The sequence below is a fragment of the Numida meleagris genome, chromosome 1 (assembly GCF_002078875.1).
Source record: "Numida meleagris isolate 19003 breed g44 Domestic line chromosome 1, NumMel1.0, whole genome shotgun sequence".
In the NCBI taxonomy this organism is placed as follows: domain Eukaryota; kingdom Metazoa; phylum Chordata; class Aves; order Galliformes; family Numididae; genus Numida; species Numida meleagris.
In genome coordinates this window covers 102,880,880-102,902,642 of record NC_034409.1, presented here as the reverse complement: position 1 = coordinate 102,902,642, position 21,763 = coordinate 102,880,880, and the positions used below count along the sequence as shown (strand labels likewise).

Here is a 21,763-nt window from a genome sequence, read left to right as displayed (position 1 = left end):
TGTGAGGGCTGTTATTTTGTAAGTCATGAAGATTTCTGGAATTTCAGTTGGGATTTAAGTGTGTCTGCTACACGGAAACAGGTTGATGCAGAGAGATGCTGTTCGCATCTGGGAGAAGGCACTTTGAGCATGTAGTTCAGTAGTTATGAAACTGCTGTCTGGAGATATATCAGCTGCAGCATCCACAGTCCCACCCGTGAGCTGGAATGTGGTAAGGAGAGGTCATGACAGGAATCACTCAGCTTTGCAGAGGCAATTCTATTTTCCAAAGCCATGTGTTAAGGCTAGTTACCATAATTATATACCTGGAGGAGTGAATTTTTTCTCTCTTTTCATTTGTTCTGTGGATTTTTGGAGATTAGAATGGAGATTACACTGAAGAATCCCAGAATATACATATTTTCCTCTTGAAAATGTGCTTTGATGTGGAAAATACTGAGTGTCTCCCTCATCAGAGATGTTGAAAGAATGATAATAATACGCTTGTAATTTGTTAATTTTTTTATCCTCTGATGGGTTAATAGCCAATTTCATGTCCAGTAATTGTATTGAACATGTTCCGGAAGATAGATAAATTATTTTTTCCCAATCTATAATTATCTATTCAATGATATTGTTACAACTTTTTGTTACAGACCCTAGAAGATATGCTCATGTTGATTTTCAAACATCCAACACTGGAGAGTTGGTTCCTGGCTTTAGAACAACGTTCTCTTCCCCAGCACAGTTTAAACCCTGTCACTGTGAAGCTTCTGTCAGCTCATGTCAATTCTGGTGTGCTCCGGTTGCTGAAGACAAGTGCCCCGATGTTGCAGAGCATGAAACATATACACGTGTTATTGAAGTATTTTGAAGCTATCGTAAAAAGTGTCTTGAAAGAGCTACAAGCTTTTGGGAAGGGAGGAAGCCAGGCCTCTCCCAAGAGGTCTCAGCAGCTGGAGGCTCTTCAGGAATTGCATACGTACATGTCTGCAGCACAGCTGAAAGAGATCACTTTAACCATGCTGCGACTTCCTGAGATGAGCTTGACTATTCAGAAATCTGAAAAATCCCCTAAAAAAGGAAAACAGTTGAGCTTGTATGGACAAATTTTGGTGCAGCTCCTCACAGACAGCTACCAAAGACAGCCCCAGCGAGGAGATCTACTGCTGTCCACAGAGCACATTAAAGCTTTGGGGATATTGATGTCAGCATCAGCCAGTGAAGATTTGGAGAAAGTTTTCCTTCAGGCACTTGAAAGTGAGCCAGTATTTGCACATGTGGTCAATGTGGAGGTGCAAGTTTACTGCCTTAACCGGGGGTCAGAAACCTCCCTTGCCATTGTGGGCATGCTGATAAAGCACTGTAGGACTCACCTGCTGCAGTTCGAGCTGTGGTGTCTAAGCTGTTCCATTGAAAAGTGCCTGAGGAAAAACATGGAGAGATTTCTTCTGCTCATTAATGTGTATTTGCAATGCAGAGACCAGTATGATTTCACCCGACCTTCCACAGGTAAAGCCACAATGTGAAAATCTATCCTTGTGCTTATCTACTTGGCTTAGTATAGGAGGTAAAACTTTTTCTTGGGTGTAGATTGAACACCGTCTGAATAGAATGCCATTGCCATATGGTTTTTTGGAATCTAATCTTCTGCTTCTACAGCTGTAAGAGTTGAAAACGTTGCGCTAAAATAAATCTCTAATTTGCTGCCTTCCTAAACTGGCATACAGTCCAAAACTTTCCAAAGCAACAGCAGCGTTAAATTGGCAAGATTTTTTCAACCAGCAAAACTGCCTTAGGATTCAGATAGGTAGGATCATGTTAGATTAATTTCTCTTATTGTGTAGATACGTGAATAGCAACAGAGTCTGGCTGACCGTAGCTGTTGGTGGGGAAAGCTAGTTCTGCGTAGGGGAAGTTCAAGTAGTGGAAAGACTTCATCAGTACAGGATGGTTAAAGAACTAAGCCTTCTTCTGGCACCTAATTCAGCTGATGGTTTTGTGCTTGAACGCTAGAAGAGGAAACTGCTGGCAAGCTGACTTGATTTATAAGGTACATGCTAGCTGTATGCTTATGTGAGAGTACAATTCCCTTGAGTCCATGGTCAGAGAACTGGTAAGGATTTCCTTGTTCCTGATAATCAAGGACAAGGGTTTTTTTTATCACATAGTTGTCCCTCTTTTGAATGTCTGCATTATTTTCCTATGTCTAATTATTTCAGCTGCATAGCAAGTGGTTATCTGGTATATTTGCTAAATACTTCCTAATGATGTTAAAGGAGCAATACAGAGTGCACTCCTCTGTAGCAGTCACTGTAGTGTAACAGTTAGAAACTAAGTAAGCTGGGGCTTAATTAGAGAAGTGATGTGGAATCTTAGTAATTATGTCAGTTGTTGCTTAACATGTTTGGTGAAACTGGTGCTGCTCTCTCCCTACAGTTGTCTCAGCTGTTCTACCTGTCCTGAGAAAAGCTCTGTGGAAAGAGCTCTCCGGTGTATTTCAAGACACAGAAGCATCGCATGAGATCACTGTGAAATTGCAAGTTCTTTCAAAGTTGTTGCCATCATCACAAAGCAAAGGGCTGCGAAAGCTTATTGACCAGCTCCCTGCTGCTCTTGAGAAAGCAGGAAATAACGAGAGGTAGGCAGATCTGATTCCCTGTTCTATGACAAAGTTTGTGTCATAAAGTGTTGTGATAGATACACATGCATGGAAATATTATGAACAGTAATGCCATCTTCAGAGAATCTGTTGCTTTGAGCTTGGCAGCCAGACAGCTTTAGGCTACACACAAAGCTTGTTGTAACTTTTTTAATATATATTTCTTCAGCTGGACAGTAGCAGATGCCATCTCTAGAGTGCTTGAAAACTCCGAAGAGCTGCATTCCTGGAGGAGAAGCCTGTTATCAGCCTGCATGAAGGGATTAGTTGTCATCTACAGCAGCAGTAGAGATGAAAGCAAGCAAGATGTGGAGAGGCCAGTGCTACTGAGGCTTGAAGAATTACTGGTGAGACTTCTTTTTAATGTCTGTTGCTGGCATCCAAGATTGTGACTGTATGGATATATATTATTGTGCTTTTGTATTTGTGCCTTGGGTAAATGCAGGTTGGACTTTATTTTTTGTTTTATAACTTATGGCTTCTGAGGGCTTTTAATAGCTTTTACAGAGTTAATTTTGTCCTCCCACTCCTTGCTAAGAACCAGTTTTGAGTTGATGTTGGTGATAGCTTTCTGCTAGCAGTGCTCTTTGAAAACCAGTATTTGAGGTGTTTAAGATACAAAAATCAAAAGTTACTGATGGATGTTTTTACTTAAAAAGTAAAAGTGACAACATAGAGACACTTCTGACAAGACATACCTGCCACATCCTCAGAAGTATATGGCAGAAATCCCGTTTGTTCACAAAATACACCTTCTGGATCATTCCCTCTCTGTTTTGCTTTTGTTCTTTTTTTCATTGTGTAGGGTAAGCAAATTCATATAGGACATTAAAAATAGGAAGTCTCTTCAGGCAGCAGATGCCTTTGACCTTATGCTGGCTTTTTGTGAGATTGTCTTAGGACCTGATTGTGTAGGACTGTAGTCTTGCAGGACTCAAGGGGCCATCTCGTAATGTTAATTTTGATTGTGCAGACCTGACAAGGTTAACACTTAGCATTGCCAGGACCGCTGGCATATGCAGTTCTGAGCCTTCTGAAAACTGATTGTTTATATTGTGGTCCGTAGTACTCTAGAGAAGATGAATTTTATTAAAGAACACACTGTACACCCAGCTTATCCAGCTATCATAGCCATTTGTCATGTGCAGTTATTAGCTAAGCACGCTATAAGTACATGAAGATCTTCTAGTACGTGAGTAACAGTTTCTTACTTTGACTTGCCAGCATCGCAATCCTTTCAAACTCTGGGAGCGTCACGAGTTTAAAGATGGTTGTTGGTTGTTTTTCTGTTTTGTTTTGGTTTTGTTTTTGGATACCTAGAGACCAGCTGGCTTTTTAATTGCATACAGCCCATATGCTTCCTCATTCCCAGGCCCAACAAAACAATACTTGCAGTGTCATTTGAATCAGGAGGTAGAATTATTGTGTCTAAGAGTTTTCTTCCCTCTTATCCTTTAATTGTCTCACGTGTTTGGCTTGCGTGTTCTTAGTATGTCTATGGAACAGAAATTGCTGGTTGTGATCAGTAGAAATTTTATGTACTAAACATAAACATCTCTTTCTGCTTACTACATGCCCAGAGCTTAGTTGAAGAAGTGGACCCAGATGACTGGTACAGCCTTGTGAAGACGGGACTCAGGTAAGTAATTCTGAGATGCACCAAAGATGCTGTTCAGTTCACGTGGCCTTGTTCTGCACCTTGGAAACATGCTGTCTCCCTTGAACTCACTCAGATTAGATGATGCTCTTTGCTTCTCTGGATGAGCAGGACATCTGCTGTTTTCATTGGAGTCTGAACATGGGAATTTTGTGCTCCAGTCTGCATAACTAACACAGCTAACTGGATAGTTGGACCAGCTGCTTCTTAACTGGCATAGAGAAGCTTCATGCTTATTTATGCTCCTTTTTTATTTAAGGCATTTCTTAAATACAATTAATATGAAAATAAGTCAGATCTTCTATCATTAATGTGAACCATTTAAGTAAAAGAAATCAAAGGAAGTGGGTATTTCAGGATAATTTTAGTTTCTGTGGAGGTAAAAGGGTTAATATGAAGGGCTGCTGCCTGAAGTGTTAGTAGGAGAAATTCTCATCCTTTGTTAAGCTCATTGCAGCTACAAGTATGACTGTGTCCCAATCCTCTTTCCTTTTGATAATTAGGTACCAGTATTGCATAAAAGGAATTAAAGCAAAGTGGCTGAAGAAGAGACGTTCTGTGACTGTTCTGTGATCTTTACTTCTAAAGGTACCGCTACAGAGATGAAGCATTTCTGAAGGTCCTGAACACTGCTATTCACTTGTTATACAAGAAAGAATCCTCACTTAGTCAGAGATTAGTCAAGCTCTCCAAACTTCACATGATGGTCACGCACCACTCTCTATTTTTGTCAGTCATGCTGAGGTCAAGAGAAGAAGATGGCACGAACATCCAGACAAGAGGTATGTTTTTTTTCTTCTTCCTTCCATTTAACTATATTTAGTAATCTTGTCTTTCTCCCATTATACTCTACCCATCCAGGAACCTATCCACCCACATATATTTGCAGAGCTATTAAACAATTCCAGAGTATTAGCATTTAGTTTTAAATTCTGCCTCTGTATGGATTCAGATGTTCACATTCATTTTGTGGCTGCCAGTTTTAAACACTCACATTTTGTAAAACTCTGTTAAGGCAGGTTTGTGCCTTTTTTTCTTTTTTCTTTTTAGATCTTGTTGATATCTTGAATGGATCCTTTTGTTTTCTGTGAAGTTGTTAGATCACTGAAGTGCACAAAGGTTCTTTTAGAGAGATGTGACAGGGGCCCTCATTTTAGAATTAGTTAGTACAGAAGATTTTAAGTTGATTTTGCAGGTTGTATCTCCAATGTTAATTTACTCCATGTAGATTTGATATTCCTCATGAAAGCTTGCACTGTCCTTCCATTAATAACATAAATTGGGTCCTAATAAGTAATAGGTGTTGCATGTATTTTGTCATCTGAATTTTTTTCTGTAAAGCAGCAAGATGGATTGTTTGAAGCTAACGAGTAATTAAGAAGCTCGTGTCAAAAGTGCATTCATTTAGACCAATGTCTTTATGATCTGTACTGTTTTGATATATTCCTGTAGATACTGGGGGAAATAGCCTGTGTGTTTTCAGGTACCGGGAGCAGAGAGATCTGGATCCAGATCTTGAATCTGCCACAGATAACCTATTTGACTTTGAGTAACCTAATCACTTACTCACCTGTTTCTCAGCTAGTCATAAAATAAAGGTGAATACCTTTTGTACATCTCGGGACAGAGTTACTGTAGCTTGCTAAAAGACTCTGCAATGAAGACAGCCTTTTAAGAGTATGCTATAGAAGCATTTTGATAAGTCACTGCAGCTGGAGTGTGATCTTCCATGTTCTGGAGTGCCCTGGGAAGGTTGTTGGGATGTGTGTCTTTACTCCTTGCAACTCCTGAGTTAACTTAATCTTTCCTGGGAGAATGGAACTGTGGCAGGGCAGAGTAGAGTATGGCACTTAATTTGTTCCGAGGTAACAAATATATGCCTGTAGAAAAGTTCAGCAGGGAGATATGTCACATTGTGAAGCTTGCATCACAGCAACATCTGTTTGTTCACCTTGGAAATGCTTTTTAAACTTCTTCAAAACACGTTCTTTTTTGGCCTCGAATTAAATGTCCCATCATCATCCTTTGGTGGAATCATGACAATATTTAAATCTGCATGCATTTATTTCAGAGGCCTTGGTGGATATCCTGCTGACAATTGTGAAACTCGACCCTTCAGTCTGTGAGAGCAGTCACCTTGCTGTGCTGCTGGGTGCCTATGGGGCTACGCTGAGTACTGTAGGTATGTCAGCCTGGGAAAGGTAGCTGCTGCTAGATCTGTTTTTCATCTTCATAGGTGACTGACTTTAGCTTTCATTTTTGTTGGTTTTTTTAGATCAGAAGATACTGCTACTGCTTCAGTTATATGAAAAGAATAATCAAAGTCTTATAAACTCCAGGTAAGTTGACCACCGTCCTTTATTTGACCAATTATACGCAAGTAAGCAGTGTCACAACTGGAATTTTTCCAAGGTCTTATTTTTAACTGAGAGTATCATTGAGTAAGGTCAAACTTGTAGGTGAGTGTTGCTTTTGGAAACATTTTTCATATGAAAATGGAAAAATGGATAAAATGTAAAATTCATGTTGCCCAGACTTTTGGACAGAGGGATCAGTATGTGGGTGACTACAGTGTCAGTGTTTAGCTTTCTCATTTAATGAGTGCCCCAGTCACCAGGCCAATACATAAGTTGCTAGCGTAGGATTCCTTCCTGTTCTCCTGGGATACGCCATTTGCTACTCAGCATAACCCTTGCCCTTCTCAATGCTCTTGCCCCTGTGTATATGATGTTTTGTTATGGCTCTTTGCTGTAGAGGGAAGGAAGATGCCAGTGGAGAAGTGATGGGTAACCTCTTGCATTAACATGCACTTAGCTACATTTGGGATACTAATACGGTATTAATGCTTTGTCTTACAATAATCTGGACAATAGCTCTCATTATAGCACAGTCTTACAATACATCTACATGCTTTACAAGAGAGAACTGTGTCCTGTATAGAAGAATTTTCAGGCCCTCTGCAAAAGCAGTCTACAGGGAAGTCAGCTGCAGTTAGTGCTTACAGATGCTGATGTTTTTGCTCTGCCTTGCTTAGAGGTGCTTTTTGATTTGAGGTTTGGGCATAAATATTAAAAGCACTGCAAGACAATTATCTTCTTGTTATGGGCAGAGAAATTACGCAAAAAAAAATAGTGACTTAGAGTGCACTATTGATTTAACTTTCGTACTTTCTAAACACAGGTGGAGATCTCAATTCTTGGTTTTCCCTGTCTTTGACTTAGTGAGGCTGATGCAGTTAGTGTGGTTGAACTTTTCCTCACCTTTTGCTGTAGCAGTGTCCTGCCAGATTAATCAGTTGTGAAGTGTTTAATGACTATGGCTAGAATATTTGCATTAAAGTTGAAGGAGAAAGTATTTTATGATAAGAGTGGTGAGGCACTGGAACAAGTTGCCCAGAGGGGTGGTGGATGCCCTGTCTCTGGAGACACTCAAGGTCAGGCTGGATGGGGCTCTGAGAGACCTGATCTAGCTGTGGATGTCCCTGTTCATGGCAGGGGATTGGACAAGATGGCCTTTAAAGGTCCCTTCCAACTCAAATGATTCTAAGAGTACCAGCTCAGGCAGTTGGAGAGGGACTAGACTCTTAATTAGAAACCTAATTTCCTTCCTGAGCTTTGTCTGAAAATACAGATAATCGTTGCAGCCTATAATGTGAGACAGTAAATGAAAGTTCTTGTTAGAAGGCAACCGAAGTGGCTTCCAGTAGCAAGGGCTCTGGCAATAGCTACATGCTGCATAAATCTTCACCAAAAGAGTTTGCAGATGGGAGGGTGTTAAGTGGAGGAGACTGTTCTCAGAGGCAATTAGGGTCCCAAACATTTCTAGTCTTTTTAAAGGAGAGACAGTTTCATACTGGACCCTGAAGTGGATTGGTAGCCAGATGCTAATTGTGATCCCAGCACTGAAGAGTTTGAGTGATTGTAGAGCACATTCAGGAAAAGTGAATACCCAGCAGATCCTAGCTTGTGTTACAGGGTATTGAGGTTCTGGGTGATAAGGAGCCCGGCTTCATCCCACCTACTGCTTCACTGACAGAGAGGCATGCTGGTGGTAGTACCCGCATTGTAAATGACAATATCAGTAGCACTTTAAGCACAATAAGTGGGGTTTAAGGGGCAAATCAGAGGAGGAGTGTAAGAATGTTGTTTCACTGAAGCATTGTGATCCTGGTTTGAAATATCAGTTGCAGTTGAGACAACCGTCACTGACTTGATCTCGATCACTGTCTCTTCTTACCTGTATTTATAGCTTAAAAGAAGAAGCCACTTTTGTGAGAATGTAAGTTCTGACTTGAATTACCAGGTTAGGAAATAGTTAATGAGACACCCTCAGACTGAACTTGAAAAGCTTTTGGATGGATGAAAAAGGTGTTGCCGGGGAAACAAGTTCTAGTTTCAGGTTCCCACAGGATAGTAAGTAGAAGTGAAGGGAAAATTTAAGTACTGATTTATAGCCTCTGTAATTACTTTTTGCTCAGTGCTATCAGCCTGTTGACTAATGCCTTTACTTATAACAATGTTTTAAGAATCCTGCTGTGGGGTCCAGCTGCTGTGGAGCATCACAAGACTTGCAAGAGTCTAGGGAAGTCACTATGGCAGCAGCCAAGCATGGAGGAGATTCTATGTCTGCTCGATCGAGAAAAGATGATGAAGACAGTTCTGTCTTTCCCTCAGCATCGCCATCTTTTGCCATCAGAGGTGCTGTGGTTTAAACTGCTGAATTATCCTTCTTGTGATATGGAAAAAGAGCCTTTCACTTCAGTCCTTTTTTATTTTTGCATTCATGTAATACATGTTTACATCAGGATAGATATTTAAATTCATAAGAAGGCTGGAATTAATTAGGAGCACTTTGCTGAATGTGGTTTGTTTTTTTTGTCTGAAATGAAACAATTATTTTTCAAATGAGTTGCAGTATATGGACCACATCTTGTCTGTAGGTGTGATTGTATGTTGCCATGTGTAACTGTCTTCAGAATTTGACTTTTAAAGTTATTAAAATTGGCTGTCCAAGTATCCACTGACAGTGGGCTTTTTAGTCTTTGATACAGTTTGCTAACGTGCTTCTGTATCTTTTTCTGATAGTTTTGCGACTGTGTTAGTGAAAGCTAAGTATAAACTGAAGCACGTCTTGGCCCATGTTGTGTTAGATTTTGTGAGATTTAGGATTGCTGCTGTATAATGGGATGAGGTGGTTGGGGAAGTTTGAAACCAAACTGGAAATCAGCATCAGTCCTTACATAATCTTGGTTTGGGTTTGGTTTCAGGAGGTGCAGGACTCACTGTATAGAGACGAAAGTGTCAAGAACCTTGATGATTTCTATGATCCATGTTTTCTACTTCAGCTCTTCAGTGAATTGACCAGACCAGGTAAATTCAATGTTCCCACTTTGACATTTTGTCTCGTGGTACTGTGCTGTGGGAGCTGCATGGCTCCATCTGTAGTGCTGTTATTTAAAGTCTGAGGGTTAATACTTCAAGAAATCACATGGCTTGCTTTGGAAAGGAGAAATATATACGTGGTTTAACCACCTACTGAACTGCAGTGTAATTTCGGAGTGGCTTAAAAGGTAACTAGGCGTAATTGCTGTTAAAGTCTTTTTAAAGCACTTTTCCAAATAGCGCAGTATTTCTAGTGGGATTTAGGTACTTAGAACTATGTAGCAGCATAGGCACCAAGCTGTTCTTGTCCAGAAGACCAGGCGTTCCCTCATGATGTTTTCAAATGTAGTTGTTTAACCCTGTGTAGAGGGACTGATCTGCTTAAGATGATGAGAGGTTTTTAAACTGGAACTAAAAACAGTTTAGGAGAGTTAAAAATTAGATAAAGATTTACATTATCTTACCTTTTGAACTCCATTCTGTATAGCACAGGGAACAGTTCAGTGCAATTATAAAACAAGCATAAAAGAGATGGTAGAGAATATTCCCCACTCAAAGGCTGTATATTTTCTGCAGAGCAGGCACTGGAGGGGTGGTACCTTCTGTGCTACACACAGTACCCCAGCTGCAGTCCATCAGACAGAGATACTTGGGGCCATTGTGGGTGTGACTATGCCTGTGCTCAGTATCTTTGAAAAGTTCAGGAAAGTCTACATGGTGCTTGAATACTGCTTATCATCACTTAGAGTTATTGATGTGACTGCTTTGCCTATGCACATCCCTGCTGTTATTCATATGCACACTGCCTATTTTGAGGGCAATTAAAGATCGAAGTGGGAAATAGATCACAAGGAATCTCCTAACCAGCTCCCTCCCGATGTTGATTGTGGCTAACAATTGTGTAGTTAATGGGTTTTGCTTTCCACAACAATAACAGCACAAGCAATTAGCAAGTTGATAACTGTCTGTCAGTGAAATCACACTTGGTCTTTCTTTGTTCACCTAAACTCTTACAGTGCAGTTTCTATTTTGTATGTCCTCGTCCTGTATTTAGGCATAGTTGCAAACTACTGGGCCTACTGGAGCCTACCCTTGGGCTCCATCAGAAGAGGGGTGGCCAGCAGGGAGGAGGTGATTGTCCCTCTCTACTCTGCCCTTGTGAGGCCCCATCTGGAGTACTGTGTCCAGACCTGCAGCCTTTCTTGTGCCCAGCACAAGAAAGACAGGGAGCTGTTAGAGAGGGTCCAGAGGAGGGCCACAAAGGTGATCAGAGGGCTTGGAGCACCTCCCCTGTGAAGACAGGCTGAGGGAGCTGGGCTTGTTCAACCTGGAGAAGAGAAGGCTGCAGGGTGACCTCATTGCAGCCTTCCAGTACCTAAAGGAAGCCCACAAACAGGAGGGGAGTCAACTCTTTACAAGGGTGGATAATGGCAGGACAGTGGGAAATGGTTTTAAGTTGAAGTAGAGAAGATTTAGGTTGAATATCAGGGGGAAGTTCTTTACTATGAGAGTGGTGAAGTGCTGGAACAGGCTACCCAGAGACATTGTGGATGCCCCATCCCTGGAGGTGTTCGAGGCCAGGTTGGATGGGGCTCTGTGCAGCCTGGTCTAACATTAGATGTGGAGGTTGGAGGCCCTGCCTGTGGCTGGGGGCTTGGAGCTTGATGATCCTCGAGGTCCCTTCCAACCCAGGCCATTCTATGATTCTGTGACTACTCTGTGTAATTTTGTGAGTCTGTTCCCAAAGAAGCATTTTTAAAGGGCACAAGTGATTTGTGGGTTCGAGTCCCATGGTGCTCCTAAACCATGTCAGCTGCTTTTGGAATTCCTCGTTCTTTATTTATTTGCTCTTTGTACCGGCTGCACAGTGCCCTGTGCACAGATGTTATATAACCGCTGGATTTATAAACACAGACTTACTGCACGGTGTTTAATGCTCACTGGGTAAAAAGTGAGTCTGGAGCTGGGCAGATAGCAATTTCTGTCTAAGTTTAGCTCTGATAAGCATCTTGTGGAAAGCTTTTCCATCACGATTCTCAAGGTACTTTAAACAAACTGTATGTCAGACAGAGACTGAAGTTTTTTTTTCTTTTAATAATAGCTTGTTATTTGATGTTAGTTGTTGAATGCACTCTCCAAGGTCAGCTGGATGGAAAATATTACTACTGCATGTTTTCAGTGAGTGATGGTTTTCCTAATCAATCTCTTTGTGACTGTTAAATCAAATACAAATAGCACAGGAGATAATCTGGAGGTTTTACATCAAGTCATTGCCAGCCATCGGTGAGTAGAAATGGCACAAGCTCTTCAAACACAGCCCTTAAAAAAGAAACTCAGCATCTTGATGACAAAACACTATGGAAGATAAATAATAGGTTCAAGGGTGTATTCTGTTTGGCTGGTTACTGATCATTGCTGGATTTTGTCCCTCTCAAAGGAGCATAGGTGTACAGCCTAGCACTTCAGTAGGAACATGCCTTACCAGCAGAATTACCCATGCTTGCATGATAACAGTTGTTTTTCTGTTGTGACTAATGGCTTATTTAGATGTTATTCTCTTGTCCATTCTATAACAGAAACTCTTCAGTGCAGGCAGGTTTTCCGTTGTCTGTGCTGATCTTGCTTTTGGGCATGGACTTACCAAGTGCCCAGCCAATACCTGAGGAAGAGAATTTTCCTTCCTCTTCTTTCTTGCCCTTAGCTTTCCTGAAACAGTGAGATATGAGATATCTTTACAGAATTTACTGCTAACTTTGTATGGTCTGCCAGACAGACTCATCCCTGCTTCAAAGAAATGAGAGTAACCACCGTAATTTCAGCGCTGCTAAAGAATTTCTACTGAGTGATTTGCAGGATGTTTTTGTTACGTGACGGAGCCTTCAGCATTTGGCTCTGTGATGAAATAAGAGCTTGTGGAAGTAGATCTAGAAATTGGTGTTCACGAGTGGAAGTTCTAGTAAGGATTGTAGTATTGTTATATACTCTACGACATGTTAGTATGATGCACTGGATGTTTTTCTTTCTTTTTCTCCTCTGCTCACAGAATGTTTAGTGGCATGTCACAAGTTTGTTGAAGTCAATGCCCTGGGCCTAACGGTGGCTGCCCTCAGCAGCTATGATTCCAACATGAGAGCAGCAGCATATTTTGTCTTGGCTTCTTTTCGTTCTCATCTGGAAGGAGCTCGCTTTCGAGAGCAGAAACAGGTAATGCTGAGCTCTGTTGATAGTTTGCCAGGTTAGAAATCTTAGGTTGTAGATGTTTAAGGCAGAGTTGCTGCTTTACTTGTCTGTCTGCCTGCATGTGGTAAGAGAGCCCAAAGCAGATTTTTATCCTCTATCCCATTGCTTGTCCTCTATTGCTTTTGTGTTTGTGATTCTGTATTCACTGGGCAGAAAAAGAGGGGAAAACATGTTTAGAAATTCTTAATGTTTTTATTTGTAGGAACAGAAATCCCGGTGGGATTAGTATTTGATTATGGCCTTTGTAGTATCCTAAAATCTTATTCTGTATTTACACTCTGCTGTTGTATTTGTTTGGGTGATAGTTCAAGCTTTTCCTCACCTGGGTTCTTGTACTGCAGTTGCTGTATCTCATGGATGCTGTGCAAAATGGAATCAGGCAGCAGAACCTCAGATTTACCTTCTCCCTAACCCTCTACATCGCTCGTGTGGCACAGCAGATGCTGAAGCCAGGTACTGTAATCTGCTGCGCATGTTGAATTTCTGGCATGTTAAAGAGGAGGGAGTGGGTGTGCATGGAGAAATGTCCTTGGTTGATGCTGGAGGCTGAGTTAGCTGTGAGAGTGGCAGCAGCCATGAAGTGTGCTTTCCTGTATTTCTGAGAAAAACTTTCAGTGTTTGCATAGACTGCCTTACTGGAAGACTGGGAAGTGACGTTTTGTTGTGTACAGAACCAATATCTGATCCATTAAGGATGATAACTCTACCTCCTTAAAATTTTGGGATGGAGATCATTAAAGGACTAGACAGGTGAAAGTCTGTGTCCTGTTCAGCAGATCAGAGTTTGCTGGCCTGAGAGACACTGAATCAATTAAGTCATCTTTGCGAAGGAGAAACAGCATCAGGGTTGTAAGGGACCTTGTGAAGTCTTTGGCTAGATGCTCTGCCCAGAGCAGGGCCAACTTTGAAAACAGACCATTTTGCTCAGGGCTTTACACTAGAAAAGATCCAGACCTCTGGACTGAGTCATAGACTGCCTCCAAGGATGGGAGGCTGCACAACCCCTCAGGGAAATCTGTTCCACTGTCTCACAGTCCTTACAGGGGAAAAAGTTCTTCCTAACATTTAGTCTGAAAGTGTCATGTTTTAACTTGTGTCCATTGTTTCTTGTCCTCCCACCTTGTTTGGTATGCCACATACAAGCTCTCGGGAGGTTTGCATGGGTAACTACACCTGAAATTCAGGCCTTTAAATACCATTTGTCTATGAAACATTGATGTGACACATGCTCCTACTCATTTGTGCAGTAGCATTTTTCTTATGTTATTTCTCTGTTTCATGAGCACTTCTGATGCTAGAGTTGTGAGGTGACTATGAATGTGCATAGGACTACACTGAACGTGCCTGTAAGGCAGTCTCTATTGGGATACCTGGTTTGCCCTGTGGAATGATGCCTGACCGAGCTTTAGCATCTCTGGAAAAAATGGTTGAGTTTGAATTTCCCTTCCAAGTAGTCTGGCTCAGCTCAAACAATATAGTCAGCCTCAGAGCACAAGCTCTCCTTGCTATAGTTAACACACTGTCCTGACAGCTAGCTGAAAAACTGGAAAATATTGGTTCAGTTTATTTTGCCGCGTGGTTGTATATTGGGTACATTGTCCTCCTCCTCAGTAACCAACCATTGTTTCTCTTCACAGAGGAGCACATGTATACAAAGATAACCAGGTTCCTTCTGTCACACCAGTATTTGGACCTGAGGAAAGTACCGGGGTTTTTCCAGCTTTTCTACAGTTTTGATTTTGAGGTAACGTAAGAATCCCATGATAGGTATTCCACTTATTCTTCCAAAAAGAATAGAAAAAAGACATAAAAATGCAATCAAATCTTATTCTTCCAGAGATAATTTGTTAGGGAGATCTTTGTTTTGTGTTATGTTTGAATGGGAAGTGTTATTTCTGGCTTTTTTTTTTTCCTTTTTTTTTTTTAAATCGAAGCAGATAATGAAATTGTGAGTTGTGTTGTGTACTGTATAGCACAAGCAGCAGGATGTTCTGCCCCAGCTAATTCAATTCATGTTTGAGTTTAATAATTTAAACTGGAGTTTGATTGAGATGTTTTAGAAATACCAACTTTACAAGTCCCATTGTCAGTGCATATTTGGGCTGCAGAGTAACTGTTCTTGATGGATGTTGTTATTGATTAAATTTTATGGAGATGTGAAAGTTGAGAAGTCCAGAAGAAGCTGTTGTACACTTTGCCGGCATTCCTTGCGACTGGTTTGTTGTGCTTTATGAGCAGGTATCATTCTGAAATGTCTGATGGTGCTGTTTTTTATGACTTGTAGCACAAAACAGAGCGTGACTGGGTTCTCAGACTTCTTGGGGAAGGGCTGCGTGATAAACACTGCTACCAGCTCTATGACTACCAGAGGATTTTCCATGTCATTCTTTCCTTTTTCAACAGTCCTTTGTGTGATGAAGGCTCTCAGGTAGGAATTTCAAGATAAATAAATAAAGTTGTGTGGTTTGAAGATCTTAAACATGAAGGAGAACAGAGCAGTTGACTCTTCCCTTTTCCTCTTGAAAATGTATTGGTTGATGATTTTGTATGTGTTGAGGAGGAAAATATCCACTTACGTCTAAACCAGTCACGTACATGGCCCCTGAAATTAGAAGAGGTCCCTGCCCACGTGGCACAGGCTGCCCAAAGAAGCTGTGGGTGCCCATCCCTGCAGGTATTCAAGGCCAGGTTGGATGGGGCCCTTCGCTCACTTTCATCAGCTAATGGTCTGACTGCATACTCTTATTTCTTCTGCTTTGTGAAAAACATTGCAGACTTCAGTTTTGTTAATACTGTTAGGCTCTTTGATTTTTTAGGTCTGTTTATTCCCTAACTAGCATGTTATCTGTACAGTGCTTTAAGAAGAAGGAAATTCAGAGGCCAGCAGCTCTTGTGCTCGTAATTATCAACCCTGAGAAATCTGCTCTGTTAAGAGTATCTCACTTAGCTATGAAAATCTTGGACAAAGAGAAAGCTGTCTTGCTCCCTAAAGGCTTCCTTAAAGATGACTGTCGGTGTGTGTGAAACCTTGGAAAGAGAACGTCTTTTGTTCCCTGAACACATGGTGTTTGGGAGTATATTTTAAGTTGATTAGATTCCGGATACCAGTCAGAGTGCTAATTACATCCTTCCGAAAGATGGATAGTAATTAGATGTTGACTATATTCTAATTCTGTAAAAGAACAAATTATATTTTCTGTTTCAGAATCATATTCTAGAGGTGCTACAAAATGCTGCCCATGTAACCAAAGCTGCTTATGAGCTGATACAAGACCACAGCCTCCTAACCTGGATACTGCACATCTTAGAGAAAAGGTAACTAGGGAAATACTGGTGAAATGAGAACAATTCGACTGTCCCACATGCAGGAAATAATTATGCAACTGAATATGAAAACAAAGGGTGGCAGATACAGAAACGGCCCTGTCAGTGGCTGTGATATTTGGCACCTAGGACTGTACTGGCAGAACTTGCTGAACTCTTCATGAAGTGTTCCTTTGTGTATCTAAAAACAAAAACAAGGCGCTTTCAAATTGTAGTAGGAGTTTTTACTTACAGCGTTAGGAATATAAGGACCCAAGATGTCTTGAACAGCAATTGCTTTAAGGAAATGGTGGCAATGGCTGCAACTGAGTGGATTGCCTGGCAATGCTTTGTAATGAAAGGTGCAAGCCAGCAGTCACTAGTGTTCTGCATGGACTGGGATGCACTGCTGTTCCCCAACTGCAGTGTGGCAGGAGGAGGTGCTGGTTGTTTCCCTTGTCCTTGGTGGGGCAGCAGCCTGGGTCTCCACTGCTGGGGCTTCACAGGCCTCCCAGTCCCGATGGGTCCTGGCTGTGAGGTAGCTGCTCCCAGTGTGCACCAGAATATGCCCCCCTCTGGGAAACAGACTGGTTTCTGGTTAAAGTCTGTCTTCCCTATGGGTATTTATTTCTTTGTTTTTCAGGTTTCTGGAAAACAGGCTGCTAAATAGAATCATTTCCTTAGTCCACACTCTGTGGGTGACAAATGTAGGAGGCAAGAGAGAAAACAAGAAAAAGCTGCAGGAGAACAGGAAGCTTCTTCCTATTCAGCTTGTAAATGAATTTCTGTATGTTTTGATCGCTTTAGTTAAACTTATTCGGTAAGTTTTTTTTGTTGTCATTGTTTTTCTTTTTAAATCAGCTTGCATGTCATTCTCTGTCCAGTTTGAAATTTATGAAGGCTGAGAGAACGTCTCGATCTCTGATTAGTGTGATGCTCTTCTCACCTTCAGTCTGAATGTTAACTTGTGAACCTCTATGCGATTTCCAGGAAGATTCAGCTTCTGTAATGTACTGGGAACAAAATGACAACTGTTGCATAGTTACCATCAAGTTCTACATCCTTAGTAATTAGCTATTTTTAAGCTGCTGTGTTTTAAGCTGCTTTCTACTTCTGGATTAGTGCCTGCAGTTAGTGGTGCTATTTGCTTCAGGGATCTTTCATGCTCTCCAAAGTGTTGGACTCTTTTTGTGTCTGAACCATGCCTGCAGATTATACAAGGAGAAGTCACGCAACGTTCTATACAACAGTGTTAAGTAAGTGTCAGTCCCTTCTCTGCAGACCCAGCACTCAGTGAGCCCACACACAGCAGCCGCAGCAGGGATAGCAGTAAGCAAACAGGTCGATAACCAGTTCTGTTCGGGTTCCTGATAGCACCTGCAGTTCTTCATGCAGACAAGTATTGCCACAACCTGGAGAAGTTGTGCTTATTTTCTCAAAATTTTGAAGATAAATGCAACGTAAAGAAGTGTAGATAAAGTGCCAGACCTCCGGCCTCTTCCTTGTGTGCCATATGCCTTTGGCTCTTACAGGTGGGAGGGCAAAGACTGTGCTCCATGAGCTGTCTGCCAGACCCAGTGGTGTGAAGCTCTGGGGATTCAGTGGTAATGAAGTTAATACTGGTACCTTGAGAAACAGAAGTGTATGTCTGGAGAACTGTCAGAGAAGAGTGGAAGGAGGAAAACCTGTGTTTATTATTGCATTTTACTCATTAGCGTGCTGAAAAATACACGGTGCTTCTGTTTCCTATTTTTATAGGACTAATTTAGATCTAGCCAAGCTGGCGCAGTTTTTCACTACGTTCAGTTCTGTGCTGGGATATCGTGCTCTCGTTGTTGAGGCCTTTAAAGAAATGAGTCGGTTCACTGTGAATGACAGTGTTCTGTCAAACAAAGAGATCCTGCTGCTGTTGCATAAGTGGAGCATCATTGAAAAAGACCTGCAGCTCCAAGAGGATGTGCAGAATCTTGCTCAGAAATACCAGATCAAAGAATTGCTTAGTAAGTACTAACAATAAAATTAATATTGCTAGGGTTGCTGTATGCTAACCATGTGAATTAGGCAAACTTCCTAGAAAGAAGTACTAATAACTGTAGTCAATCAGATACAGCTTGGGGGAGGAGGAATGGAAATGGAAAGCCAATTTTCAGATCTTTATTGTAGTGATTTCTAATTTTAACATAATTCTGGAAGCCTCAGAGCAATCAATTTTCAAAAAGTGAAAGAGCTTTAAAATAAAACTCAGTTGCAGTTCACATCCCACGCTTATCAGCCACACTCAGCCTGGGTGCAGCTATGTTGGAGCAGAGCAGACTTTACTCCTTTAGCCTGCATTGTTAAAAAGCAATGTAGCTATGCTAGTGTCTCCTTCCGTGAACAGGTGTGTGCTATGACTCCACTAGCCCAAAGAATAGTGGTGTGTGAATTTCTCATGATCTGGTGTAAATAGTCGTAGAATCACACGACAGTTTGGGCTGGAAGGGGCCTCAAAGCCCACCCAGCCCCATCCCCTGCTGTGGGCAGGGCTGCCCCCCACCAGCTCAGGCTACCCAGGGCCCCATCCAACTTGGCCTTGAGCACCTCCGGGGATGGGGCACCTCAGCTTCACTGGGCAAATAATGTAGCCTTACTAGCAAAACTGCATCTTGTAGACCTCTGAAATGCTGCCATGACTTTATGGAGCTTTGGGCCAGGGCCTCACTGGCCTTATTGTCATCTCAAAATTAGGTGATCTAGTTCAGAAGAGTGTTTCAGTCTGGGAGTCACTGAAGCCTGTTTGCTCTGAATTGTGTGGGCTGTTAAATGAGGCTACCGCTTACCCTTTTAGCAACTGAAACAACACGTGAACCAGGCTTTCCTGAATAATTTTGTACAAAGAAGTCCTTTGGAGGACCTGATGTTTGTTTTGATGTTGTTTTTCTTACAGAAAACATTAAAGAAAAGAACAAATCCCAATCCTCATTTCATCATCACACTCAGAAAAGGAGAAAGACAGAAGGAGAAGTCAGCATGGCTGCAGACCTGAACATCTCCGAGCTGGAGAAATGCAGAGAGGATCTGAATGCCATATTTGCCCACTGGGAGCCCTCTCATATTCCTCTGCCTACCAAACATCCAGAGGAACCCCTCAAATCTGCTGACCTTGCAGATGAAGCAGTCAGTCTGACCTGTGCATCCGCGTACATAGTAACTAAATGGCTGGTAAAGTCCATGGTTGAGCACAGCCTCAATATGCAGAACGTTTCGTTAACTCTGCGGTGGCTGCAGAATTGCATCTTGCCGCACCCAGTGGCAGTGCAGGAGGTGCTCAGGGATGAGACCCTGAGGAACAACATCTTCAAATTTTACACTCGGATCTGTGAGGTCAGCAGTGGGGCAGAGGGACACTTAAAAGAGCTCTGTTTGTTCAGTTCAATCATGCTTCACCTGATGGATGCTCAGGGCCTGACTAACAACAGCTGTCATGAACTTGTGAAAACATTGTGCCAGTCAGCAATGACAGAAGAGGATGTGAACAAGAAAGGTAACTTGCCTTTTCTTTCTCAATCATGTTACGAGGCAGGGTCGTGGTAGAAAATAGGTTGTTCCATGGGTATTTTTATTCATCAGAACTGGAGTTCTGTGTCCACTGGTGCTCACCACTTGAACAACGTGAGAGCTGTGTCTCAGGCGGTATGGGCACGTGGGTTGGCAGAACAGAATATGGTTGTGCTGTAGGGATTTCTGGTTGTACAACAGTCATACTCCCTGAAAGAAACTTTCCCTTCTAGAATTTTAATAGAGTTGAGTCAGATACATAAAATGTGACTCCAAGGGGAAGAACAGTCTGCAACAAATAAATCCATGTGGGTTCTGATCCAAATACTGTTCATTGTTCCCATTGGATTGCAAAAGGCACAGGTCAGATTCCAGACCTTTTTATTTAAAGATGTTGGCAAGGTGTGCTAACAAGAAACTGTTTTTTTTTCCTTACTATGGGGAAGATAGTTGGCTTTGTATGAGTGAATAACTCACACATATTCCATCTAGAAGAGGGTTAGGAAACTTTTAAAACATAGTTCTGTAGATAAAGTGAGTTATTTTGTTAGTGCTGTGTAGAACTAGAAACATATCTGTTCTAATTGTTTTCTGTTTATTCTTCCACAGCTGTTTCTGTATTCCTGACTTCTGTTTACATTGGGGACATATGGCTCGGAGCACAGGAGCCAGATATGTTAATAACCCATGTCAAATTGATCTGCAGTAGTACAGATGATAAATTATATGATGATGATGTGGAAACTGATAAACAAGAAGAGGAAACTATTGTGCCTCTTTGCAGAACCCTTTCCTCAGCTGCACTGGAACATTGATTCAGCAAACTGACACTTATGTCTGTAATGTTACATGCTCTGCCATCACTGCTGTGACCCATGAAACTTGAAATGAAACTAACTTTTGTCATAAAGATCAATATCCTATTACTGTGTGCAAACTCAGAGGAGGAGGAGCAATTCATCGTTGCCATAATTTTTTCCTTTCCTTCTGCAGTTATGGAACACAACGTTATTTATATAATTTTTATTACAAGCATTTTTAACGTTATGAAGAACCAAAGAAAACTGATCAGTCCATCACCTCTGGACTGTATTTCAGTCCCCGTGCAATTAAAACTCATCCTCTCTCCAACGTAGGATGTTGAAAAATGACTGCAGTACTTCACCACAGTCCAGTATAAGTGCAAAGAACAAGTGCTCAGAGGTTTAGCCACGATGATTTACTGTTTCTTGAAGAACCATTTCTTTCAGGGTACTTGATACTAAAACAGATGGCTCTGAGCCCTGGGATCATGATGGTCTAGGATTCTTGTCATTTTTAGATTGCTTTTGAAAGCATTTCTATTGGAGCTGGTCTTTATTCTCTTTTCTGTTTGTTGTTTTTATGGTTGTTCTTTTTATAAATAATCTTTTTAATTAAGAAATGCACTGCCCATCACCACTGCTGGAACATGCAGCAAAGACTCTCCACTCTGAGAAGATGAGAGAGAGAGAGATAAGACCCAAATGACTTGCTGGTGATTGATAAAACATATGTTTTATTGGAAATTCTCTGTGAAGTGTGATAAATGTTTCTCGAGCATGGCCTCAAGGGCAGTTTAACATATCACTCCAGACATGCAAACAGGCAGAGCCTGAACTTGAACCTTTGAAATGTAAAACAGGATTTATTAAATTGACTCATGAATATGTGCTGTACCCAGGTACAGGTTCTGTACTGGGGAAAAATTCAAAGTGCACACTCCTTGTGATCTTTATATAATGTGCTTTTTTAAGAATAAAAGAATGTGAGATGCAAATGGGGATTGCTTCTGCACGTCGGTATCCTTGTCCTAAAGAAGCCGTAATATCTATATCAAGACTTGATTTAAAAATAAAAAATATTCTCTTGAAAAAGCTGTACAAGCCCACTAGAGGCTGAAGCGTGGCATGATATTAATATAGAATCACTGGAGTGTAACATCAAGAAATGTTCTTTGCAAAGGAAAAATGTGTTTCACTTAAT

The 21,763-nt window shown here is 41.4% G+C and overlaps 1 protein-coding gene across 2 annotated transcripts in view; it reads left to right on the top strand.

Annotated features, from left to right (window-relative positions):
• Window positions 1-21,654, top strand: part of URB1 (URB1 ribosome biogenesis 1 homolog (S. cerevisiae)) — a 47,479-nt gene extending 25,825 nt beyond the window's left edge. The window contains exons 22-39 of one of the 2 annotated variants that reach the window (XM_021404290.1): window positions 636-1,491; window positions 2,419-2,620; window positions 2,811-2,988; window positions 4,222-4,280; window positions 4,887-5,080; window positions 6,370-6,480; window positions 6,574-6,637; window positions 8,824-8,995; window positions 9,565-9,667; window positions 12,723-12,883; window positions 13,261-13,372; window positions 14,557-14,663; window positions 15,204-15,347; window positions 16,125-16,234; window positions 16,866-17,042; window positions 17,981-18,222; window positions 19,149-19,745; window positions 20,369-21,654. In XM_021404290.1, coding sequence (XP_021259965.1) covers window positions 636-1,491; window positions 2,419-2,620; window positions 2,811-2,988; window positions 4,222-4,280; window positions 4,887-5,080; window positions 6,370-6,480; window positions 6,574-6,637; window positions 8,824-8,995; window positions 9,565-9,667; window positions 12,723-12,883; window positions 13,261-13,372; window positions 14,557-14,663; window positions 15,204-15,347; window positions 16,125-16,234; window positions 16,866-17,042; window positions 17,981-18,222; window positions 19,149-19,745; window positions 20,369-20,574 — 3,795 coding nt within the window. In that variant the 3' untranslated portion in view covers window positions 20,575-21,654. Of the gene's footprint in view, window positions 1-635; window positions 1,492-2,418; window positions 2,621-2,810; window positions 2,989-4,221; window positions 4,281-4,886; window positions 5,081-6,369; window positions 6,481-6,573; window positions 6,638-8,823; window positions 8,996-9,564; window positions 9,668-12,722; window positions 12,884-13,260; window positions 13,373-14,556; window positions 14,664-15,203; window positions 15,348-16,124; window positions 16,235-16,865; window positions 17,043-17,980; window positions 18,303-18,342; window positions 19,115-19,148; window positions 19,746-20,368 lie in introns of those variants that run through there. The other variant, XR_002441045.1, reaches the window with a different exon arrangement.